This window comes from Drosophila nasuta, chromosome 3, assembly GCF_023558535.2.
Source record: "Drosophila nasuta strain 15112-1781.00 chromosome 3, ASM2355853v1, whole genome shotgun sequence".
Taxonomy (NCBI): domain Eukaryota; kingdom Metazoa; phylum Arthropoda; class Insecta; order Diptera; family Drosophilidae; genus Drosophila; species Drosophila nasuta.
The window spans coordinates 1,113,684-1,139,526 of NC_083457.1; the positions used below are offsets into that span (position 1 = coordinate 1,113,684).

The window sequence follows — 25,843 nt, forward strand, 5'->3', positions numbered from 1 at the left end:
CTTTAGATGGCATTTCAAAGCTAAGTAGCTGTCAGATAAAGCTAAGTCAATAATCGTTTAGGATACCAAATGAACTTGTTGACGCCTCTTATCTACATATTTCAAGCATTAGAGGCCACTGACTTGCGTTTCGAATTTGTTAAAAAAAAATAAAACTGCACCTCTCGCTTTTTTGGCGAATCTCCATCCCAAAATTAATATTATTTGTTTCATACGATTATCGTGATTGGTTTCTCACAAAGCATTAATGAGAAATAATTAATGAATTAATTCATCACGAACGAAAATATTTTGGTAATTTTCTTGTCAACAAAAATTATTATATATTATATTCTTATATTCTTAATATATTTCATATTAATAGATTTATATTACACGAATTTAAACATATTTGTTCTATTTTTACACCAATTTGAATAAATTACATATGTATGTAGAGTAAGGGTATCCTACAATTAATTGAAGTGGAAACTTTTCCTATTGATTTGTTGACAACACATTTGACTTACACAATATATAATTATTTTTGTAGTTTTTTTTAATGATTGCACTGTATTTAATTACAGCGTTACACTTCCCATACCATTTAGACTAATCGTGTACATCTGTTTCTAATTTATTAGAAGTTTAGCAAGTTATTTTCAAATTTAAACATCACTCTGAGAATTGCAACGCTTGTAAAAATTGGTTTTAAGATCTTTTCGTAATTACCTCTGAAAACTGTTTGTTAATTTGAATAAATATTCAATTTATTTATTTTTTTTCACAATGTTTGGCTTTATTTGATCATGCGTTGACCAATTTGTTTGATCTTAACATTGACACAATTTGATTTTTGGCACCTGTTCGTTAATTATCACCAACAAATCGCACGGACTAAAACCGCCGAAATCGCGCGCGCGGATTGCAAGTAAACAAAAGAACTTACAGCAATTAGTAATAAATATTAATGATCATATGGCAATTGCTTAAACGATGTGGCATGTGTGTTTAAATAACTGTTGCTTTGTCACTTAATAGTGGCCCGAGGATTTGAATTTATTTTGAGAAACGCGCGCGATTCCTTTATGCTTTGTTGTTTGTTGTTAACTCTCTGGCGATCACTTAGTGACTGATATTAAGCCAATGTTTGTGCTTGAATTTGTGCTTGTCCGTCTACGACAGCGGCTGCTGCCAACGACAGCAGCAAACTGCGAAGCCCGGCTATAAAATACACTCACATGCACACCTGTCTGATGAGAGACAAGGGGACAAATCGGAGCGGGCAATTAGCGCAACTGACAATAAACACCAGCGTGACGCAGGTGGGGCGAAGTCGGCCTCTCTCTCTCGGCATGTACTTGTGTATTTGAGCATGTCTCTCTGTGCTTTCTATATCAACTGAATTTTAGGCCTATTTTACCAGACAAGTCTGCCAATGGTTCCATTGCTCATACGCGGTGTTGTCGCTACTCAAAGCAGGGTGGCCAAGCAAAAAAATGCAGTGACAGGCACACTAACACAAAAAAAGTAATAGCTACTTATAGCAATTAAGATAAACTACACAGGCGGACTATATTTATATATATTTGTGTTCATAAAACAGAGTATTGAAATTATAACTGATAAGTGGCGTCTTGAATTAAGTAAACCACATAACAAAGTTACGTTATCTATGCGTAGTAACAATGTACTTAACAAAAATAAAAAGTCATTTAGTTACTAAAAATATCAAATTGTGAAAATAATAAGACTCTTCTAGTTAGATTGATGACGAAATCCTTTGACCAATACATTTCTTTTTTGATTAAATTATAATCTGCAAAATGTTTTTAAATAAATAAAAATAATCCAAGTGATAGAAGTAAACAAAAAGAAGTTAAAAATAAATAAAACCAAAAAATGTAATTAACGAATTATTATTTTTTTTTTTATTGGCAAATAGTGTTCTTGAATTATGATTTCATAGTTAGTTTTAAATGTCCTTATTAAAAGAGCTAATTGAAAAATCAAATATTCTTTAAGTCAATTCAAAAATGAGCACCCTGTATACCTAAGAGACATTGTGTCTACCATCAGCACCATGATCATAACGATCATCATGATCGATTGCTGTTGCTTTTTCACCATTAATCCAATTTGGTGAACTGCAAAGAGCGGAGAGGCAAGCGAATCGGCTTTGGAGTGCATTGAACATTGCATCTTAAGAATTTGTCAGCCACCTTAAGCAGCTGGTTGTGCTGGTGTTTGTGGCAGTGTATGTGATTGTGAATGTGAGTGGGGTTGGGTGGTTCCCTGCCAAGGCACCGGCCAACAATCAAGAGTACTTTAACATAGCAATTACTTAGTGCGTGTACATTTTTGTTGTTGTCGCTGATGTTGCACTCGCCTTGAGGCGTCTCTTTAACTCAGATCATGGAGTTTTGTGATTAACTTGTTTCAAGCAGTCAATTGTTTTTTTTTGCTATTACTTTAGCTGTTGTTGCACTCGATTGCTCGATTTTGTTGTCTGTCCATAAATATTGAACGTTTAAAGTGTGGTTGCCTTTATTTATCATTCAGTGGGGCAGTGGAAAATTTATCCACACTAATTGAAATGCAATTTTCACGTGCTGCGCATTTTCAAATTTATTCGAGTTCAGTTAAGTTTAGCACAGTTTAATGAATGCCTGAAATCATGTCGCCTATCTATCGTTGATTCATGACACTCAGTTTAAAATATTTAATGTAAGCGAGTAATTACAATGAAATTATAGAAAACACAAAAGAGATTTCTAAACTCAATTTCAATGAAAAAAAAAACACGAAAATTGTTAAATCTAAAACTGACGCAATCCCACAAATTGATTTCTTGTTAATTTGTTACTTGATGTTTCTTTAATTAGTGCTGTGAAAGATAATGTTCTATACAAGTGTCAAATGAAATGCGCAACACATGACGTATACGCAATGTTAAACCCTTTGAAGAATGTCATTCATGCTTTCGTCGCTGCAGAATGCAATGTCACGAGATACATATGTGTATCTGGAAAATGCCATCAAAAGGGCACTTTTTATCAGACAGTTCAAGTGCTGCGATATTGACCAAGATATCAAGTATTATATGGATGTTATAGGATAATGTTTATAAATCAAATGAAGGCGACCAATATACATACATACATATATCGATTAAGGGTGTTTGTTTTATCAATAAAATCGCATCGGAAGTCGTGACTGGATTTTGTCGTTATTTCGTTGTTAAAGTGTTTTGTAATCTCATCAACGGCAACCACTTGAAATGTCTCGTTTTTAACGTGCTTAATTCCTGGAAAATGTTTCATTTGCGTGAATTGTAACTGTGGTCTACAGGGTGCTTCCCATTGTTCCTTGATTGCAATGCAAATCACGGAACAGCATATATACTTGTATTTTGCCCAACAAATCGCGTAAAGATTTTATAAAACGCTCAAAACTCGTTTTGTGCTGGATTTTTTTCTGTTTTTCTTTGAACTCAAATTCCTCAACGCGTAATATCGTTATTGTTTATAGTAGCATTAATGTATATAAACAAATTGATATGCTTCCGCAATTGGTTCCGGAATTGCCTTCAGCTTCTAGCCATAATCATTCCACATAGCAGTGCAACGATGTGGGATCGGGTTTAGGTCACTATTCGAGTTCAGCGTTAGTAATTAATTAGCTAATTGATTAGTATGCAAAGTGTGCTCTTTAGATTGTCGCATCAGATTCGCAGATCTATATACGTATGTACATATGTATGTGTGTGTTTGAGACTGAGTCAGCAGTGTCATGTCTGAAATACTGAAAACACAAATACTCATACACCCCGACGATCGAGTCAAGACCCCAGCCACTGACCTTGCATGATGTCAAATACTTATGATGTGGCATGTTAATTAAATGGGCGTTCGGTGTTCTCCAGTGCTTACCTAATGGGCGTAATGGCAACACAAAATGAGGGCGTGTGGCAAAATGGGTCATCAGCCATAGGAGACACTCGAATTGATACTCGCGATTCCTTGACAAAACAGAGCCGAAGCGGTTTTGTTTTGTTTTAACTACCAGTTAACGCCTTCCATTCAATAAATACATTTCATATTCACTTTTATTTATTACTGTTTTGTCTATTTGTTGTTTTCAGCACCCACCTCAAAACAAAAGGTCTTTGTGTGAACTGACGCCCAAAAGAAAAAATTAAATGCAAATACGAGTATTTTGTATTTATGTAGTTTTCAACAGCATAAATCAGTGGGTAAGGAATGCTAGACACACATATGTAGATAGTTATATCCAAGTATCTCGTGAATGAGAGCTTTCTAAACACATTTGACAAGAGTTCTATGAGTATTTGTGTTTCCGCATAGTTGGAGGTGGCTTATATTATATGTTTGTTCCGATACCAGATGAGAAACCAAATCACGAGGAAAACTCAACGGGGTTTTAATTGCTGTAATTAACATTTGGCATGACTAAGTGCAACAACAATTTAGAGCTGCATCAACTTTTATTTGAATACATTATACCTACATGAACATATAACAATGACTGTTGACAGCTTGATTTTCGATCGCATCTGTGAATATATAGAAATGATTTACAATTGGTTTTAAGTATATTCTCCATACATAGCACTTAAAATGCAGTATTCCCAATCGCTTTATTCATTCCGTTATTCATATTTCATCTAATTTTCATCTACTTCTATGATCAGGTTTAAGTTTTCTCTTAAGTTTTTTTTTACTTCAGCGAAACAATCTAAATTCAACAACTAATAAATGCATTTATGTAACTTAAGATTGAACAAGGAAATTATGTTTATTCGCCCTTATAGACAGGCTTACGCTTCTCAGCGAAAGCAGCGAGACCCTCCAGACGATCTTTAGTGGGTATAACCTGGGCATAGCAGACTTCCTCGATAGAATAGCCAGTATTGAGATCCACTTGCATGCCTTTATCTACCGCCAACTTGGCCATGCGGACACCCACTGGACCATTTGGCAGGATCTCCTCGGCAATTTTTAAGGCCCGCTGATAGGCGGCATCTTTGGCTTCGTTTTGTTGCACCACATGATTGACTAGACCCAGTTCTTTGGCTTCGGCACCATCAAACACACGTGCTGTAAAAAATCAATTCCTTTGCAAGTGCTGGGGAGAGAATACGTGGCAATCGCTGAGTGCCACCTGCTCCTGGTATGATGGCGAGGCGCGTTTCCACCAGACCCATTTTCGCATTGTTGGCAGCTGTGCGAATATCACAAGCAAGGGCCATTTCAAGACCACCTCCCAAAGCAGCTCCATCGAGAGCTGCAATCACAGGCATTGGTAGTTGTTCAAGGCTGATAAGCAAACCTCGCAGTTGTGTCACGAATTCGCTTGTCTCTTCAGTTGTCATGCCTAAAAATATTGCAATTTATATAAAAAGTAAATACATAAATAAAAAAAAAGCAAAAAGTAAGCTGCTGGAGATGCCGGGGATTGAACCCGGGGCCTTTCACATGCAAAGCGAACGCTCTACCACTGAGCTACATCCCCTACCTTTACGTTCTTTTAAATCTGCGCCAGCACAAAATATCCCTGGTGTGAGACTGCGCAACACAACCACACGCGACCCATTGTCACGCTTAATATCTTGCAGGATATCACTGAAGGTGTTCACGAGCCCACGACTGAATGAATTCTTTGCAGTCGGCCTGTTGAGACCCAACACAGTTATGCCTTTTTTGCGGGCCCTCCAGACGTTCGACAAGAACTTCAGTGCCGTCGCCTAAGATAGGGTCGGCTTCAACGGAGTAGCGACATCTACTGGTTGTTGTAAGTGGCAGCACATTACGACTGATAAGTTTCGCAGCACGTTGTAATAACAGAGACATATTTAATTATTTAAAAACCAAAACAACTTAAAGAGGTAAAAATTGTGATTATAAAACCGGCCGCGACAACTAAAAGCTCAAGAAGATAAGAAGAAGACAAACCATTGCAGACATAGTCGACGAACAAATTCCCTCCTAGGCGCTATTTATAATATAAGAGTAAAAGTTAACATTTCAATAATTTTTAATGAATATTAGTCAATAACTAATTATGCATTTTATGTATAAATTGCTAAATAAAAAAAAAAGGTATAATAAAAGCCCATATATGGAAAAGTGTTGTTGCACAACATTTCTAGTGGCTGAACTCATGGTTCCTAACTAAGAAAGAGTAAAAATCAGCTGTTTCCCACTAGTGTTGACTAACAGCAGTAGCACAACTTGAAATTATCGATAACGATAAATTGTTCGCCAAACTGTTCGAGTTGCGTTTTCGGCTAAAGTTGCCACTCTTAGTTTGTTATTCATTTCAATTCGTCAATATGACGCAGTAACTAAATTTGCGAGTGAATATTTAAATTGATATCCTTATACTAAAGGTATTTTGATACCCAAACCTACACCCGATTGTCCAGCAGCAACTATAATTACAATAATTGCCCTATTCGCATGACGTAGTCCGGCTAAAAAGTGAAACCGCAAACCAAACGTTGGCTGACGAGTCGTGACATCAAGCGATAAAAATCTGTGAGAAGTGCCTGTGTAACCGACAATATTATCACTATGAACTCGTAACACCATTCATACTTATGTTAATGTAATTAATTTCTATTTTAGAGCGCTCTTGCCACTGATGTCAGGATGTTGCTGCGCTGCTCACATCATCAGTTCAGTCGGGCATTGTGCCGGCAGTGGAGACATCTACATAGCTTGAATGGAGTCGGATTCGGTGCCCTGCAAATCAACAAGTGTGCTCCACTACGGTTGCAGGCCCGCAGTCGTCTTGGTGGAGGGGAACTAGCTGGCAATTACAAATGGTTGTGGATAATGCCACGTCGTTGGAGTGCAAGTGATGGGAAGGACACCAAGGACCCGGCATCACAGGTTACGGTGGAAAAAGTTGGCCAAGCTAAAAAGGATGACACCGGTGGCACTCAGACGAAATTCGAAGTGAAAACGCCTAAAGGCATTCTATCCATCACAACCACTATTGAGGACTCGAAGATCAATGAAATTGTATTCGAAAAAACCGATCTGTCACCACTAGCCAAGTTAAATGAGCCGGCTTTAAATATCATTGCTACGGATACCATTGCAACGGTATCTAATCCACCGCCCGTATCCGCAGCGTCCGTGCTCCCGACATCGCGGACGGAGAACATTGAAATAGAGGCCACGATACCTCCTGTGGCAGCGGCACCAAAGCGACCTCGCTTCGATTATCGAATCTCGCTCGAGCGTAATTTTGTTACACCCGCCCGGGCCATTTCCGATTTCATGCTATCAGCCTCGGATCTAGAGAAGTTGCCCAAGATTAAACGCCGATCGCCCTACGAGCAAGAGCCACCTATGACCGTGTACTGGCGGCGAGATGTTGAGGCAAAAGCCTTGGAAGTCTGGGGTTCACGGGAGAGCATTGTGCGAGAGCGACTGAAACGGGAATTGGAACGCAAACAGTACCAGCAAAGTAAGTTCATCATGATTTAAATAAATGATGTTCAAACTATGCTTAAATTTTCATCATCTAAGATGTGTTTACGGTAAAGCGCCGCTTGCGTGACTACAGAAGGGAGATGGGCTCGCGCACCAAAGTGATGCTGGAAAATAGCAAGGATGCTGAAAAGTCTGGTCAAGTGGTTGCCACCGCAATTGCCATGTAAGATTGCATAGGATAACTTATTTACTATACTCAAGTAATATATTTTATCTTTCTCAGCAATGCTGCTAATCTTCTGTTTAAAGCAGGGGGTTGGTTATACAGTGGCTCGCACAGCATGTTTGCCGAGGTCATACACTCGCTGGCGGATCTAATCAATCAGCTAATCCTGGCCTTTGGCATTTACAAGTCATCACAGGTGCCGGACACGGATCATCCGTATGGCTACATGAATATGCGCTATGTATCTTCTCTTATCTCTGGTGTTGGTATCTTCTGCGTTGGCAGCGGATTATCCATTTACCACGGCATCGAAGGCATCATTCATCCGCAGCCGATTGCTGATCTCTTCTGGGTCTACTGCATATTAGCAGGCTCGTTAGTTTCCGAAGGCGCCACTCTTGTAGTAGCCATTAATGAATTAAAACGATCAGCTCGTGTCAATAATATGAGCTTTAAGGATTACGGTAAGTTTGTCTTTTGAGTCATTGATGGTCAACAATAAACGCGCACAATTTTATAGTTATTAGCGGTAAGGATCCTTGCGTAAATGTGGTGCTCTGCGAGGATGCTGCAGCTGTTGCTGGCGTCATGATAGCTGGTACTTGCATGGGACTGAGTAGCTATACTGGATCACCGCTCTTCGATGCTGCCGGTTCGCTGGTCATTGGAGCTCTATTGGGTGCTGTCGCATCGTTTATTATTTACACAAACGCCAATGCGCTAGTTGGAGTTTCCATATCCATGGAGCGCCTAGAAAAAATCAATACTGCGCTTGAGGCTGATGTCATGATTCGTGCTATTTACGATGTAAAGGGCATTGACATTGGTAATGGACGTGTGCGCTATAAGGTAAATTCAAATTGTGTTTAATTCAATCTGAAAACAAACTAAGAATTCTTTTCCGGTTTCAGGCTGAGTTGGACTTTGATGGAAGAGAATTGACGCGTTCTTATTTAGACAAACAAGATCTTAACAAACTGCTAACGGTGAATTTTCATATACAATTAATAATAAAAATAAATCATAATATAACATTAATTTTTGCAGACTGTACGAGGCTTTCGTAATGTAGATGATCTCGAGAGCTTTTTGTTGGATCAAGGAGAAAACATTGTTGACCTCATGGGCGGTGAAATTGATCGCATCGAAATGAATCTGCGCGTGAGTACAAACGATTCCTATTGTTGTGAATGAATCCAACGAATGCTTTCTTTATCATTGCAGACACAATTCCCAGAAATTCGTCATGTCGATCTTGAAATACTCTAAAGCATTTGTGGCTGGCTTTGTAAATTAGTTGGCGCAATCAAAATTACCCGTGTAGATTCTATTTATTCCGATAGTCGTTATAGTTTTCAACAATAAATTGCAGCTGTTTTTTGGGGGTTGATACTTAATTAAGCTTAAATGTGTAGTCGTTGAATAGGATAACATTAGATTGGCGCTCACTTTTTTGATTATTGTTTTTTTCTACTTGTCAATGTAAACGAAATTCTTGTTAATAACTGGGTATTGAAAATTGTATCATAATGTGATCGAGATCTTCTAACTCTTGTTGGCATAAGGCACTGAATCAATCACTTGCCTTGGGCTAATTTGCGTCAGAAGATTTTGAAGAGTGAAGAGAACAATCGAAAATAGCAGCTTTGTATTACTGTAAACAATAAAAATTAACACCGTACAAATTTATTTCATTCATTAACCTCTCCAAACGATAAGCTCTCGTATATCGTAAACAGCTTTGCTCTCCCGCTCACTAAGTGTTCGGCTCTCTGTTTACGCTCTCGCTGTTGACTTCGCATTATCGATTCATCAAGCTGACATTTAACAGCGCACGCGGCTTTCCCTGTTATCGCTTTGCAGAGAGGCAGCAACGCCGGCGCAAATATGCCGCTAACAAACAACACAGCAAGGAAAGCGGAGAGCTTTAAAATTGGGCTTGTCGAATCGTTTGACTGCTGGTCACTTGGCAGTCTTCGTTGGCGCGCGCATTGCATCGGACATAATCTGTGCGAAAGAAATGAATTGAGTTAATAAATGAAATGCATACAATTAATATTACTCGTTGAATGCATGCATAGTTTGTAAATTAAATCAATTTGCTGGCACGCACTCATTATAATTAGTAATAAATTAAAAAGAAAGGCTTTAATAGCTTGAAATATTCCAAGATCACACATATTGCTTGTGACTGTGTTTTGCAATTAAAAGTAAACATAAATGCTGATAAGTGAAGCGAATATAATTTCAAAAGTGTGAGTGAATTACAATAGTCAGCAACGAAAAGAAAAGTAAACTTAATGGTGCAAGCTTTTGTGTACATACATTTATTGTGCAAGATTTGTTTATTTTCTACAACGAGGTGCAAGGGAAATCCATAGAGCTGTCACTGTTATTTGACCCATTAATGGGCTAGGGTCGACAAACTTGACGATCAATTCGCATGCTAATTAGTTGGCTCTGACTCTGGCATATCCAGTTTTTGCCTGGTAGCTTGAATAATATGATAAAGACATTCCCCAAAATGTTTGTTTATTGTTGACATTTTCAATGGGTCTCTAGAGTGTCATCTAGAATTGAGACGATCGATTCACACATACATATGTATATGAGTATATTTATGTACGTAATGGCGTAATCTTTTTGGAATCGCTTAAAGTGGTATCGCTTACAAATTGAGATCGACAAACTTGACATCGAAATCGTAATAAAGACGAACGATGCCGCATTCTGCTGATACAGTTCCACTCTGAGCCCACTTACCAAGTGAGTCGGCACTTTTATTATTTTTAGCGACTCGAAATGTTGCTGTAATGGAAATCAATGTCAATCGGATAGACAAAACCCAAATGGGCAATCAATTGCTTGATGCCGCTGACATTACATAAATACGAGAGTATTCTTACGTAATAGCTAAGTCTCGACATTGTGCAGCAATTAGATTGCTAATGAGCTCTAATCGCAGCATCCCATAATCACCCATCTTCCCTCCCGCTATCATTCCATGTTGCAGTTCACAGGCAAAGCACAAGCAAAACCAAATACAATGCAAATGAGTCTCTTGCAACCACCCACAATTCGAATGGGTCTGTTGCTCATTGTCATCAGCTTCGTTGGTATATGTCAATCAGCGGATACACAAAGGCCGCCGAACATCATCTTTATTCTTGCGGATGATCTGGTAAGTAGGCATAACAAGCCAATGGCTTAGCTTTCCGATTTAATACCCTAGCTTAGAGTTTATTGCACCTATCGTTCGAAAGTAGTCTCAATTTCAGAGGTCGAGTCTATGTCAAATATTTTAATAATTCAATAAATCTAAACACAAAATATTTTAGTTTTATGTTGATTTTTTTAATTATTTACTAAGGTTTTCAAAGTTGTGATTTATTCAACTTTTGATTTTATAATTGTATATTATTTTATTGCTAGTCAGTACGTATTTACCAACTAAAGTCAGTAATTATTTACATTAAAAAATTTGTTAATATAATTTAAAAATATAATCAATTTTAATGTAAAAAACTGTAATTAAAAATATTTGAAAATTATATTATTTTAAGTATAATTGTTGATGCAACAATATCTCTAACTAAGAATAGACAAAAAATGTATACTTCATAATTTCAAAAGAGTATTTAGGCATCGGCTTCTAGTTAAATGATTCTCCCACTTATTTTGAGTTTCCCTTCGATTCCGTGTAGGGTTTCAATGATGTTGGCTTTCGTGGATCGGCGCAGATTCCCACGCCGAATATCGATGCTTTGGCCTATTCAGGTGTCATACTGAATCGTTACTATGTCAACCCAATTTGCACGCCCTCGAGATCAGCTCTCATGACGGGAAAATATCCGATACATACAGGTACTAACAATAATATTACTACTTGACGGTTAATCTTCTTGACGTAATCCTTGTGCAGGGATGCAACACACGGTGCTTTATGCCGCTGAACCGCGAGGCTTACCACTGGATCTGAAAATATTGCCACAATATCTAAACGATTTAGGGTAAGTCTGTCAGTAATATATGTTTTAATTATTATTATTATTCTAAAATAATATATAATTAATTATATGACAAAAAAAGATTAAATCAACTATCCATATAATCCATCTTATACGTTTTCGCAATAAATTTGAAGTTAGTGCCCTTAAAACAGACCCAATTATGAATTATTTTAATTGCTTTAGAGTAGTGTTGTAGATAAATAATCATTTTTCGGCTAAGAAATCGTAAATCATAAATAATCACATCTTGTTTACACATGGATTTTGTTTTTATTATTCATTAATTATTAATGATTATGGTCTTAAATTTATTTGACTGTTAAAGCTAATCATTATTGTTGAGAAAAACATAAAAATTATATTATAATTATACTCGTATACTACTGTACCATGTAATTGCAGCTACACTTCGCACATTGCTGGCAAGTGGCACTTGGGACATTGGAAAAAGGTTTATACGCCTCTTTATCGCGGCTTTAGCAGCCACATAGGTTTCTGGTCGGGTCACCACGATTACAACGATCACACAGCAGTGGAGCACGGCTACTGGGGCCTGGACATGCGCAATGGAACCGATGTAGCCTACAATTTACACGGCCAGCCGACGACAGACGTAATCACAAAGCATTCCCTCAATGTAATTGCTTCGCATAATGCGACAAAAGGTCCGCTGTTTCTTTATGTGGCTCATGCCGCGGTTCATTCGGGGAATCCGTATAATCCACTGCCAGCCAATGATGACATTGTCTCCAAGCTGAGTCACATTACAAAATACAAAAGACGAAAATATGCGGGTAAGTGCATTAAATAAATGAAAGTAACGCGTCATTAACTGATTTCAAAGGACTTGTAATGGAAATGGATGATTCTGTCGGCAAGATTGTGGCCCAACTTCAGAAATATCACATGCTCGAAAATTCCATCATCGTCTTCTCCACGGACAACGGTGGTCCAGTTGAGGGATTCAATTCGAATTTCGCCTCCAATTTTCCATTACGTGGTACTAAAAATACTCTCTGGGAGGGTGGAGTACGTGGTGCAGCCCTGGTTTGGTCTCCGCGACTCACAAAGTTGCCACGTCTAGCTGAACAAACTATGCACATCTCCGACTGGTTGCCCACATTAGTCGAAGCTGCCGGAGGAAAGCAAGCGCTTGGCAATTTCAGTGCAGCAAACTTGGATGGAATGAGCTTGTGGTCCGCCCTGGTCAACGATAGTATATCACCACGCAAGAGTATTTTGCATAATATCGATAACATCTGGGGCAGCTCGGCAATCACAGTGGACGAGTGGAAGCTGGTGAATGGCACCAACTACAATGGGGCTTGGGATGGCTGGTATGGAATGTCAGAGCTACGCAATCCCAGCGACTACAACTGGGATCAAGTGACCAAATGTGTAACAGGTCAGGCTATACAAAAGTTGAAGATGCTACCCTCTAGAGCCGATCAGATTCGATTACGGAGAGCAGCTACACTCACTTGCCAGAACGACAACCGCGGAGCTGTTTGCAATCCTTTAATTGCCCCATGCCTCTTCCATTTGGCCAAGGATCCCTGTGAGAAAAATAATCTGGCAAAGCAGTAAGTAATCATCGAGTGATCGTTGATCCATTTAATGATTGATTGGTTTTCGTAGATATCCAAAGGTGCTAGAGCTATTGTTAAAAAGAGCTACAATTAGCTAATGCTACAGCTGTGCCACCATCAAACAAACCCGACGATCCTCGCGGTAATCCAAGACTTTGGAACTATACGTGGACAAATTTCGGAGATTATTCTGATAGCAAGAATAACATTATAACTAATTCTCCAATCCTGCTTCAAAATTGTATATGATATGTCTAAGGAGTTCCCAATTCTCAAAAGAGAAAGAACTGAGTTTCATAACATTAAGCAATTAGATCATAAAGAATTTTGGGCACTGGTAATATTAGGACTTAAGATCTTTTGAAACTTGTAACATATTATACATTAACTACAAAAAGATCACTTGGTTTTTTATTTTTAAGAAAAGTTCGAATTTAAGGTAAGTGTGAATAGTACATTACTGAAACTTGGAATATTTATTTTTTTTTTAAAACTGCAAATGGTAGCTAACTATTAGTTATTATATGTAAAAACCTTGATAACTGACAAATCATGATTATTTGCTTCCGTCCATTAGTTTCTTTTTCAAATTTCTGTACACCAAGAGATTAAATAAATTGAAACTTGTTCATATCGCATTCCTCGAGTGTGCGAATAACATGTTACCCATTATCAATAAAACAAAATGCCAAAGCGGCTCTACAGTTAAAATAAGCAAAATAAAGCAAATACAAATATTGTTGAAATATATTTAATTATATATTTAATATATATGCATTACATTAAAAAAATACCATAAATAACGAAATATACCTCATATGAATTCAAGTTCAGAAAAAACATTAAGTTCTCTGAGTTACATACGGTTGTCGTCACATAAAAGTATTTATTGAATAACTTCAAAGTTTTTCATTTGATTACTCCCAAAGTTGTTTGTATTCTGAGAACAGACGAACTGTCAGACATGGCTATATTGTCTAGGCTCTTGTCACTCTTGGGAATGGCCAAGAAAAAATATATAGCCTTGTACCCAATGAAAAGAATGTCGTAAAAAATTGTATTATTTATATTATTATCTTCATTTTTGAATATATGTATATCAATGCCATCATAAGTAGAATATTATGAGTTGTTAAAGAAAATGCAATAGATATTTATAAAAATATGTCTTTATTACTTCACATACTTAAGGGCGAACAATTCTTAAATTTAACAAATCTATTTCTTTTGCTTGCGCATTATTTTGTATTTTTTTTCTTTGTTTTTTAGATTCCTTGCCACTTGTGAGCAGAATATTTTTTGTGATTTGCAACATGTTTAAACTTATACTAAATGGAGTTGGATTTGGGATTATGAAATATGTTTGTGACCAAAAGATAGGATGAGATAGCGTGAGATGTGTATAGAGAACATATATAGTCAGGATGATAGACCAAGCTGTAGCTTTGAGGGCAACTGTATAGGTTAAGATAACGGTAATTGTAAATGGTAATGGTATGGTAATGGTAACTAGTTCATAGTTCTAAAGAGTCTTAAACTTCTAGATATTGATCTACGTCTTCCTATATTTCGTATCAAATGCTAGCTAGTGTGTGTATCGGAGTCAGTTTTGCCGTATCTAATATCTGTAGCCGCTGCCGTCGTTATCGCCATTCTGGCCACCGGGTCCGAAGCCATTTCCATTGCCATTGCGTCCCTGGCCAGGCTTGCCGCTGGAATAACCTCGGCCATCAATGTTATCCTGTCCAAAGCCACCATCCTGGCCATCGGGACGACCGTTTGAGTAACCCTGACCATCACCATTATCCTGACCAATGACACGGCCACCGATGATCACGCGACCTCCGTCAGAGCCACCATTTCCACTTGGGCGACCGTTCGAGTAACCATTCTGTCCCAAATCTTGACCACCGGGACGACCGTTCGAGTAACCATTCTGGCCAAGATCTTGACCGCCTGGACGACCGTTTGAGTAACCACTTTGTCCCAAATCCTGACCACCGGGACGTCCATTAGAGTAACCATTCTGACCCAAATCTTGACCACCGGGACGTCCATTAGAATAACCATTCTGACCCAAATCCTGACCACCGGGGCGACCATTGGAGTAACCATTTTGTCCCAAATCCTGACCACCTGGACGACCATTGGAATAACCGTTCTGGCCGAGATCTTGACCACCGGGACGTCCATTAGAGTAACCATTCTGGCCCAAATTTTGACCACCAGCGCCGCCGTTGCCGTCAGCGTTAGCATCTCCTTCATAACGAACCTGTGGGCGATATCCTTGTTGATCGGCCTCATACTCAACGATCTGAAATTGAATTGAAATAAGATAATCAGTTACGTTCGAAGTGACATTATATATATCCTGCGTGGGTAAGTGTGTGTGGGTTGCCCCAATGTCCAACTTAGAGCATCTAGACCAGCTCGCTTACTTGCTTCCTTCCATCGGGCAACAGAACATTGTACTGGCCGGTGGTGAAGTCACCGTCGCGCATCTCTGAATGACCAAATGAGAGCCCACTTGGAGCGTCCTCAACTTGATAATTAAATTCGTATTTAGCGGGTTCCTACAGGTTAGCGAGACAGCGTGTTGGAGGATGAAATAGAGAAAGAAAGAGAGAGAGAGATAGGTACAGATAGAGATAGTTCAAGATAAACTATTGACAGTGCGAGGCAGAGAGAGATAGATAGATAGAAAGTGAGAGAGCGCGGGTGAGCGAGAGATAGAGAGGCGCAAGCAAATCTGAGCGGTGCAAGAGATCTGAGGTGCTGTGCAGCATAGACAATTGAGATGGAGGATTCAGCTCTTAGCGTGGAGCCAGCCAATCCTTGATTATGTGTGAGTGAAAACAGCCAGCCATCGTGCTACTTACGTCGTTGTCATAGTCAGCGCCACCACCGGCACCACCAGCGCCGCCAGCACCGGATCCTGAAGCTGGGGGACCATATGAGTCGGAGGGTTTGCCACCGAATCCACCCTGTCCTTGGCCCTGTCCAGGAGCACCATAGCTACTAGATGGACGACCGTTACCATTGCCATTGCCAGGAGCGCCATATTGATCCGAAGGTTTGCCACCAAAGCCGCCGCCCTGTCCTTGACCAGGAGCACCATAGCTGCTAGATGGGCCGCCATTACCCTTACCATTTCCTGGAGCACCATACTGATCGGATGGTTTGCCGGGGGCGCCATATTGATCTGAGGGCTTGCCACCAAAGCCGTTTTGGCCCTGACCAGGAGCTCCGTATGTGCTTGATGGACGACCATTTCCGTTACCACGACCAGGAGCGCCATACTGATCGGAAGGTTTGCCGCCGAATCCATTTTGGCCCAGACCCGGAGCACCATAAGTGCTGGATGGACCACCAGTGCCCTTACCGTTACCAGGAGCACCATATTGATCCGATGGCTTGCCAGCGAAACCGTTTTGGCCCTGACCAGGAGCACCATAGCTGCTTGAGGGACGACCGTTGCCATTTCCATTACCATTACCGGGAGCACCATACTGGTCCGAAGGCTTGCCACCGAAGCCGCCCTGTCCCTGACCGGGAGCACCATAGCTGCTTGAGGGGCGACCGTTGCCATTTCCATTACCATTGCCTGGAGCACCGTACTGATCGGAGGGTTTGCCGCCGAAACCTCCCTGTCCCTGACCGGGAGCACCGTAGCTGCTCGAGGGACGACCATTGCCGTTGCCGTTGCCATTGCCCGGAGCACCATACTGATCCGATGGTTTGCCGCCAAAGCCGCCTTGTCCCTGTCCACCTCCCTGACCCGGAGCTCCATAGCTGTCGGAGGGCGAGGGTGGCAGGTAGGAGTTAACCGGCGGCTCAGGGCGTGCCAGCACCGCTGCCGTCAATAAAAGCGTTAGGCCAAATAACTTGAACATATTCCTCGAGTGCTTTCTTGCTAGATGTCTTCTTCAAAGTATTTTGGGTGATCTCTCTACGTTTGCGCCACAGAGCAGCGCCAGATTCTGACTGATCTCGATGTGCAGCCACCGCAGGTATTTATATGAAACGCTTGCAAGTTGTCGCTGCTCTCCAATCGCGAAATGAAACTGAAAGTCTAGGATACACACACACACACACAGACAGACAGAGGCACAGTCAGTTATGAGTTGTTGTTGCTGGTGGCGGCGGCGGTGGCGGCTGCTACGTGTGGCAACCGCAGGCAGCAGCTGCCACATACGATCATCTTCAAAGCGCCAACTCAGCTGCAGTTGTACTCGTAGTTACATTTTAGAGTTGAGGCATTGTTGTAATAGTTGTTGTTGTTGTTCTATCGCCGCCTGCCAGAAAATCTCAATCTCAATCAACGCGCGCGCTCTGGCTTCAAGCTTGAATCGTCGCAATTGTTTGTCGAGCTACGGCAGCAGCAGCAGCAGCAGCAGCAGCAGCAACAGCCTCGACTTCAACTCCAGCTCAGCCTGTGTCATTGCCGTTGCTGCCACAGTCTTGTTGCCACGCAGCTGAATCGCCTTCTTTTTGGTGGTGGCACATCATTTTCGACTAGAGATTGTGTTGCCCCTTTTGGGCTCTGCCTCTGCAAAACAAAGTAACTCCAGAGTTACATACGTTGGCGCAAAGTATAGTAAGTAGTCTACTCGGTCGCGAGGTGAATGTTTCAACGTTTTTTGCCACACAATGCTGCCACAAAGCTCTGCAGATTTTGCGACTCTTTTGTGACAAGCTCGCAACGCTTTGCGTTTTGTTTGCCTTGTCAAAAAAAATACAAAAAAATAAACAAAAATTGAAGAAGATCGTGCCACATGCGACCCCAATTGGGAGTATGGAGCTCTCACTGTCTCACATATGTGCACCGATCACAATCACAGCGCATCGCATCGCATTGCATCGATGGATGGATGTATAGATAGATGGATCGTTCATGAGGGCGCAATTCAAATGCGTTTGATGGGTTTTTAGTATAGGTAACAATTTGTAACGCCTTGCAACAAATCGAACTTCATGACGATACAACGATCTATGTGAAACGATTTATTTTGCTGTCAATACGTTTGGCATTACTTGAGCAGTAGTGAATTGATTGTTTTGGCCAAAGACTGATTGATTATTGGTAAATCATTTATGGCGCTTTTCAAGGTTAATGTGACATTCCAAATGAAGGATTCTTTATGTAACTTTTCAAAATAAAATCGTAAGTTGAAAATATTTAATTACCTTGGAAATTATATTACTCTTAAAGCATTCATTGTAAGTGTAAAATGCTTATTACTAATTGAAAACAATATTTTAAATAATTAACTGTCTTAAGTAACAATGATGTGCAAAAATATGTAGTAATTGATGGAACGTCTGGGACTTCTTTAAAAGTTTCTGAAGTGCAATGCAATGTATTGAAAATATGATATAGAATAACAACATATTTAAGTACAAATGGGTTTATAAATAAATTTCAGAACTCGAAATAATAACTTAAATATTTTCGATTGATACCACTGTGTACTCAAAACGATGAGCTAATTGATCCATACTTGCCATGCTATCCTGACTTTACGATTTATGTCAAATTAATTGCGTCCAATTCTCACCTTCCACCGACTACCATGCAACAAAGTAGTCTGATTTTGAGTAGCAACATCAGCAACTCCCACACGCACACTCTCGCAGACAGAGTTGGCAAATTAATTGCTCGTGTACGTGATGATGAAGCTCCGCCTCTGCGTCTAGTCGCAAATGTGGGAACGTGATGGGTGACGGGTTGGCAACTCAAGTAGGGTCAAAAGTAAGCGATTTGCAGACAAAGCCCAATACAGATGCAGTTACGGATGCAGATATAATTGCAGATACAGATACAGATATGCGGATACGGATACAATACAGTTGACAGTAGACTTTTGGAGTCACGTCCGTGTCGGCAGCTTAACCCAATGTTGACCCACATAATTCAGCTAGTAGCAGCATCATATTTATCTTGAACTCTCTGGCAATTAACAACTTATACATATAAATATTCATTTGGTAGCTGCTTTTGCTTTTGTTGTATAGATTCGCCTGTAGCGTCCATAAACCTCCATAAGGAGCAACATATGAACGGCATAAATGCATACGCAGACCACACAGCAATCGTAGAGCACCAGGAGCAGGAGTCCCCCAAGATAGATGCATAGCAGAAGAGATACAATCGCGGACAGCAGCTGTAGTTGGCAAATCCATCGTCGTTCATAAAAAGCTGCGAAAAAATGTAAGTTAAGCTATACAAAATTGCTGCGGTAAAATTTAAGTTAAGCTATACCAAATTAATGAGTTCATTTACTTACAGGATATGAAGAGCAACACATAGAAGACGACACCAATGGAGCCATTGGGCGGATTTAAATACGTTGAGGAAGCACCAAAGATTAGCTGCGTCAAACCAAAACCACGCCCGTACCTTCCAGTGAAGGGTTAGTTAATTGGTTGCCTCAAAAATTATACGATAATTCACTTACTCCGATTTGAAAACTGCGGTGCAACTAACTTGTTCCGCCAGATCACACATGGCTGCGTAGCTATCATCATAGTCCAGCTGAACTTTTACGTACAACGAGTAAATAGAAATTACCAAACCACAGATGCACAACACTCGCAAGCGGGTGCAGTTGGGCGTGGCTTTGGGCGTGTCAAAAAAGGTCTTTTTCTCAAGATTACCTCCGTTGCTGCTGCACATCTTCGGGCGGGCAGGAATAATGAGCTCAGACCTGGTTCTATTCTTTTGACCAGCTGTGACTACCTGTTGGATTACAAAGTTGCCAAGATGCCAAAAGAAATTCATATCGAGATTTCCTATACGCAATGCGGTGTTATCTGGCAACCCTGTTTGCAGTTGCGCAGTGCAGAAAGGATGCTGCGCTCGCATGGACTTCATTGTGTTCTATTTTTAGCTGAGTAAATTTGTGTTATGCTTTCATTTAATTTGTATTGACAGAAAAGCAACAGGTGATAAAAGCCTTAATCATAAGGACTCCAAATTTGCATAATATGCTTTCATGCTTATTTTCGTTGCAACTTTAATATTGGGTCAAAATATTAAAGAGCTAGAAAAAAGTCTAAAATAATCAATGAACAAATTTCCATATTATGTTCCAACTTATGCTGAAACATATGAAGAACTAATTTATTTTCAAAATAAATTAAATTATGGAAATTTATTGGTGATTGACATTATAATTAAATTCAGAATACTTACTCTCTGCAGAATGAACAGAAATTAAAAAACAATTTTCTATTCGGTTTCAAGTCATGCCAGGCCCATTCGCTTATCCAAATGGCAAATACTTGGCAAATATTTCCAACACTCCACTTTCCGTTACACTCCAATGCATGCATGTAAAATTAGCAGTCGGGAGACATATTCACATACTACGGCCGGGAGAGACAACCAGATGGGAGACAAAATGAAATAGGCATGATCATCTTGTCTCTCGTATTCACGACACAATGATGCACCGCTTGGCTGATGGTTCACCATCTCCAACTCTTCATGCTGCCCAAATCTAGAGGCATGATTAGAGTGTGTTTTTTGTGTGTGCATGTCCCTTTTTAATTTATAGCGTCACGAATTTAAATTTATGTGTGTTCGAGGCTGTACTTAAATGAGATGCCAACTAATCTCAAGCTTAAGTCGCTGTTGTAGATAAAGATTTTGTCATATTCACAATCGCAAATTATATCCCAAATTGCAGTAGCCTCCAGAAGGCTAGAACAAAAGGTACGCTCTCTTTGAGATGGCCAAGCAGGCGCCCGTTGGCAAAGTGAAGTGATAAATTTACGCAACCTTGGATCGGGCGAGTGACACACACAGCGAACAGTCACCGCACTTTGCTGTGATGAGGCAGAAATGAATTTTAAATACCTTGCATATACATATGTAACTGTGAATATTAATTTACATGAAGCGATATTTCGTAATCTGAAGAATGCTCTAACAAAGAATGATAATAAAAATAAATTCTATAAATATTATATTCCAGTTTTTTTCTAACTTAATTTTAACTATGTTAATGAGCCACTAATAATTAACATAAACTCTAGACAAAAATAATTCTATATAATTGTATTTAAAATCTAGTTTACAACTTTATTAGACTTTTTTTTTTTAATATGATATGTTACAAGGAATAAATTACCTATGAATATACATTTTCTTGACTTGTCGTAAAAAGTGAACTTGCTTGGCAGACTTTTTGGTATTGCAGTGTATAACAACTTGGCACAGTTAAAAGCGCCCTTCGCAGCTGTCAGTTGGGCTTAGATTCCACTCGCAGTTGACTGGTTAACTGAAATGTGCGCAAATAATTTGACTAAAATGGAGCAGAAAGTTTATTGAACTTTAAACTTCAAATTGAAATTCAAAAAATGCGAATTGAGATCATTGTTGCGTTTAGAAGGGCTAATGCGAATAATGGTAATGTTAAATTAAAGTTGCTAATGCAGCTGCGAGATGCCAAAAGAAGTTTGCCTCAAGTGCGCCACGCGCGACCCTCGAGTGTTGCAGCTCTTGCTCTCGCTCGCAGATCCGCGATCAAAATTGTATAAATTTGAAGTGCACAAACAAAAGCACCGTAAGTGCAGCTGACGACGGTTACAACAAGAACAACAACAACAACTTTAGCACAAGCAAGATGATAATAATGACGATGACAAAGTCAATGATTATGTTGCTGTTGAAGGTAAATGCGTTGTCATAAGATTCGAATTCGTATTCGTATTCGGCTTTTGTTCTGCTTCTCACCCGCTGCACGTGGCCCAGAGATGGATCAGTGCTTGGATTTGGAAGGAAGCTAAGGTTACATCAACATGAACGGCACTTCAATCGTTGTTGTTGTTGTTAGTGATTTCGAGTTCTGCTTGCGTGGTGTTGCAATTTGGCAATTGCTAAGCGCCTCATTTGTATGCATTACTAGCTTAATAAATTCCCAATTAATTATGATCAATATTGTCACCGGAATATAATGCTAATGATTTACATTGTACATTTATGGCGCATTATTAAACAAATTATTAAGGAACTAGGTCTTCCACATATGTATGTATATTTAGTATTTGCTTAAGTTCAATTTTCTTAATTTCTAATTATACTTACATTACATTATTTAAGTGTTAATACATGGACTGTGTAAAAAGCTACATATATGGAACAGACAAAATGAACAATGTTAAAAAACTTTTCGAATATCAAACGATGTAGCTTTTCAAATTTAAAACGCCAGGAGGATGTGAATTTTAGAAGCAATGAAAGCATCTCGAAAACTGAGATTTCATTTTGATTATAGTTTCTGTTGTTTTATTTATGCTGACAAATGTACCATTAAAATCATACGTACAATCACCCTCATAATTCATATGAATGTACACTATTGATATAATCTTCATGCAGATTTAGTTCAATTTTAAAAATGAATGAATGATGTTCACATCATTTATTAAATTATAAATTTTTTGGCCTTTTGTAATTTAAACATATGTACATATGTATATATAAAATATATAGAACTAATAGAGTCAGTGTAAATAACATTCGAATTAAATTTCCTAGAAACACTTGCGGTGTATTATGCTCGGACCAACCTCATCATATTCTGATGCATCGATCCACATATTTTGGAAACTAGACAGCGACGCCAAAACTGAGCCACCCGACCAGACAGCAAAGCAACGCTCAGGATTGGCTGTAATTTTGATGCGCATTGTTGACGGCGCCATTGTCGAAATGTCCTGCTGCAGACGTATCTCGATGTTGCGGAACATGGTAGTACCACCCGAAAGTACGATATTAGAATACATATCCCTGCGCAAATCCATATCACACTTGATAATCGAATTGTAGATGGCCTCATGGAGACCCGGCGTCTCTTGGCCAAGCATGCTAGGCTTAAACAGCGCCTCTGGGCATCGAATGCACTCGCTGCCAATGATTATCTTTTGGCCATCGGGCAGCTCGTATGTTGTGTTCAGTTCACTCTTGTTGATTCCGAACTGTTGGAGTTCCTCATCGAAGTTGGTGGCTACGTAACACAGTTTCTCTTTAATTTCCCTGACGATTTCACGCTCAGCACTGGTGCTCAATGTGAGACCGCGTTCCATTAGTAATTTACCCATGTAGTCGGTTAAATCACGACCAGCCAAATCCATGCGCATGCACGCATGAGGCAAAGCGTAGCCTTCGTAGATGGGCACAGTGTGAGTAACGCCATCTCCGGAATCAACAACAATGCCAATAGTACGACCAGTGGCATAAAGTGAAAGCACGGCTTGAATGGCCACGTATAATGCAGGTACTCGAAAATTCTCAAACATAATTTCGGTCATTTTTTCTCGATTCTTTTTGGGATTCAATGGCGGCTCAGTGAGAAGGACGGGATGTTCTTCAGATTCGACACGTAGCTTCTCGAATGTGTGATTCCATATCTTTTCCATGTCGGACCAATTAGTTACTATGCCATGCTCGATTGGATACTTTAGCGTCAAAATTCCTCGCTTCCTGACCGCATTGTCGCCAATGACGCAATCATTGATAGCCGAGTCCAAAATGACATTTAAATGGCGTGGCCTACCCACAATTGATGGAAAGACAACGCGGGGCGTCGACTCAGTTGAGAAACCGGCCTTGCAAATCCCAGATCCATTATCGATGACCACTGCGTTTGCTAGATTGTCTTCCGTATTCATCTTGGCAACAGCTGCAGGTGCAATATAAGATTTGAAAGTAATTCTGACCTAAAAAGCAATGCCGAAAACTTACGAGGCGTTAGAGATTTGAACAGAATTTGTTGTGCCCTTTGGTCAGTTATATTGATTTCAATTCGAGAAGGCATAAAAATTCGAGACATATTTTGCTTTGTTCCCTGGGCATCTTTTGTTTATTTCAAATTGTAACTACCCAGAGCATTATGCACTGCTGTCGCGCTAGTGTTAAACGATTTTACTGTTAACGCGAAATGTTAAACTTGCTGAGCAGCAATCTTTTAGTATTTTCTTATAGTATTGATGTTTATGTCGTGCATTAATTGACTGTTAAATGCAATGACGAATATTGACCGAAAACCTGATTAACTTAACAGAATTTTTAAAAAATAATACAAAATAGCTCACAATAATTATGAAATCTTGGTAAACATATATCGATTATAAATAATCAGATGTTTCAGCAAATTTATCGATGTTTTCCCACGTCTATTGTTAATTTGCTGTCACACTAAACGTCGGGTAAGCGAACGAACTGAATAAAATTATTTGTTTTTCTTGAAAATAAATTTATTGTGTATTTTTCAGTTTGATTTTGATAAAAGCAATTCGAATAATGTTTTTGGCACGCAACATTACCAAAGCAGCATGGTAAGTTCAATTATATATTGCTACCAAAGAATACCGGCAAAATTAGTATTACATAAATTGCAACAACAGCAAATTGTATGTAGTATAATGGCGACAATGAACTTCAATTATCTATTTTTGTACCAATGTTTTGCTTCTTGTTGCAGGGCCACTGTGCGCTCTAAGCATACGCTTCCCAAGCTGCCATACGATTATGCAGCACTGGAACCAATCATTTGCCGTGAAATAATGGAACTCCATCATCAGAAGCATCATCAGACCTATGTCAACAATCTAAATGCCGCCGAAGAACAGTTGGAGGATGCCAAGAGTAAGAGTGATACTACTAAACTGATTCAGTTGGCACCGGCCCTACGCTTTAATGGCGGTGGTCACATCAACCATACCATTTTTTGGCAAAATCTATCTCCAAATAAGTCAACGCCAAGCGATGACCTGAAGAATGCCATCGAATCCCAGTGGAAGAGTTTTGAGGATTTCAAAAAGGAGCTGAGCACTCTTACCGTTGCCGTTCAAGGTTCCGGCTGGGGTTGGCTAGGCTACAATAGAAAGACTGGAAAGTTACAGCTTGCGGCCTTGCCTAACCAAGATCCATTGGAGGCTTCAACTGGTCTAATTCCTTTATTCGGCATCGATGTCTGGGAGCACGCATACTATTTGCAGTACAAAAATGTGCGACCATCTTATGTTGAGGCCATCTGGGATATTGCTAATTGGGATGACATCTCATGCCGTTTCCAGGAGGCCAAGAAACTTTTATAGATTTCTTACTCCAATAAACTCTATGTTTAATGTAATGAGAGGGCCTTAGGCTAATGCTATTGTCTGAAGACTAATAAATTGGTGATCCATAAACCTAGCTGCTTAATTATTTTGATTCTATTTTATATGACCGAATAAGCATAATATAACATGCGATCTAAATTCCATATTTAGACATGGAGGATACATATTTATGGAAATATATTTATCGCAATGGTATATGTTAACATATTAACAACACATTAAATGACTCGTTTCTTTTTTTGGTTTTTGTCGGACCCAACTGATTAATGGCTTCCGCAAGCAATCAATAGCTCTACACAATTTATTGACTTCACTATAACACCAATTTAAATGGAACTATCATTAAAGAAACAGTTTTCTTTTGTATGTACATATATGTATATTACCTCCTAAAATTTTATTGTTATATATAATATATGTTAGGCCATCGAAATGCTATTAGTT

The 25,843-nt window shown here is 39.4% G+C and overlaps 7 protein-coding genes and 1 non-coding gene across 10 annotated transcripts; 3 read left to right on the top strand and 5 right to left on the bottom strand.

Moving 5' to 3' along the window:
• Positions 1-4,586: 4,586 nt before the first annotated feature.
• LOC132794529 (methylglutaconyl-CoA hydratase, mitochondrial) lies at positions 4,587-5,938 on the bottom strand. The gene is given in 4 exon segments (XM_060805046.1): positions 4,587-5,106; positions 5,108-5,376; positions 5,518-5,707; positions 5,709-5,938. Coding segments are annotated over 4 exon segments (912 nt in total). The 5' UTR covers positions 5,853-5,938; the 3' UTR covers positions 4,587-4,797.
• Positions 5,443-5,514, bottom strand: Trnaa-ugc (transfer RNA alanine (anticodon UGC)). The gene has a single exon. It is a non-coding gene; the product is annotated as a tRNA-Ala (tRNA).
• A 327-nt stretch (positions 5,939-6,265) lies between the features above and the next one.
• LOC132790033 (proton-coupled zinc antiporter SLC30A9, mitochondrial) lies at positions 6,266-9,369 on the top strand. Of its 3 annotated transcripts, none has more exons than XM_060798452.1 (8): positions 6,266-6,554; positions 6,630-7,479; positions 7,542-7,668; positions 7,729-8,135; positions 8,192-8,520; positions 8,583-8,657; positions 8,719-8,832; positions 8,896-9,369. In XM_060798452.1, exons 2-8 carry the CDS (start codon positions 6,654-6,656, stop codon positions 8,938-8,940), a joined length of 1,923 nt encoding a protein of 640 aa, XP_060654435.1. In that variant the 5' UTR covers positions 6,266-6,554; positions 6,630-6,653; the 3' UTR covers positions 8,941-9,369. The 3 variants fall into 3 exon arrangements, with proteins under 3 accessions (XP_060654435.1, XP_060654434.1, XP_060654437.1); XM_060798451.1 differs by having other exon boundaries at positions 6,266-6,539; XM_060798454.1 differs by having other exon boundaries at positions 6,266-6,391.
• A 266-nt stretch (positions 9,370-9,635) lies between these two features.
• LOC132790034 (arylsulfatase B) lies at positions 9,636-13,676 on the top strand. Its single transcript, XM_060798455.1, is given in 8 exon segments — positions 9,636-9,926; positions 10,685-10,852; positions 11,376-11,535; positions 11,594-11,681; positions 12,084-12,475; positions 12,526-13,264; positions 13,320-13,347; positions 13,349-13,676. Coding segments are annotated over 7 exon segments (1,713 nt in total). The 5' UTR covers positions 9,636-9,926; positions 10,685-10,717; the 3' UTR covers positions 13,520-13,676.
• Positions 13,677-14,423: 747 nt separating this feature from the next.
• LOC132792711 (pro-resilin) lies at positions 14,424-17,244 on the bottom strand. Its single transcript, XM_060802161.1, has 2 exons — positions 16,150-17,244; positions 14,424-15,584 (listed from the first exon to the last, which is right to left on the bottom strand). The coding sequence occupies exons 1-2, from the start codon at positions 17,161-17,163 to the stop codon at positions 14,889-14,891; spliced, it is 1,710 nt and encodes a 569-aa protein (XP_060658144.1). The 5' UTR covers positions 17,164-17,244; the 3' UTR covers positions 14,424-14,888.
• Positions 17,245-18,855: 1,611 nt separating this feature from the next.
• LOC132791018 (vitamin K epoxide reductase complex subunit 1) lies at positions 18,856-20,202 on the bottom strand. The gene is made up of 3 exons (XM_060799792.1): positions 19,729-20,202; positions 19,558-19,670; positions 18,856-19,469 (listed from the first exon to the last, which is right to left on the bottom strand). The coding sequence occupies exons 1-3, from the start codon at positions 20,142-20,144 to the stop codon at positions 19,252-19,254; spliced, it is 747 nt and encodes a 248-aa protein (XP_060655775.1). The 5' UTR covers positions 20,145-20,202; the 3' UTR covers positions 18,856-19,251.
• A 2,495-nt stretch (positions 20,203-22,697) lies between these two features.
• LOC132792854 (actin-like protein 53D) lies at positions 22,698-24,322 on the bottom strand. Its single transcript, XM_060802366.1, has 2 exons — positions 24,021-24,322; positions 22,698-23,958 (listed from the first exon to the last, which is right to left on the bottom strand). The coding sequence occupies exons 1-2, from the start codon at positions 24,106-24,108 to the stop codon at positions 22,811-22,813; spliced, it is 1,236 nt and encodes a 411-aa protein (XP_060658349.1). The 5' UTR covers positions 24,109-24,322; the 3' UTR covers positions 22,698-22,810.
• Positions 24,323-24,408: 86 nt separating this feature from the next.
• On the top strand, positions 24,409-25,472 carry LOC132792855 (superoxide dismutase [Mn], mitochondrial). The gene is made up of 3 exons (XM_060802367.1): positions 24,409-24,484; positions 24,551-24,613; positions 24,760-25,472. Exons 2-3 carry the CDS (start codon positions 24,579-24,581, stop codon positions 25,373-25,375), a joined length of 651 nt encoding a protein of 216 aa, XP_060658350.1. The 5' UTR covers positions 24,409-24,484; positions 24,551-24,578; the 3' UTR covers positions 25,376-25,472.
• Positions 25,473-25,843: the final 371 nt, after the last annotated feature.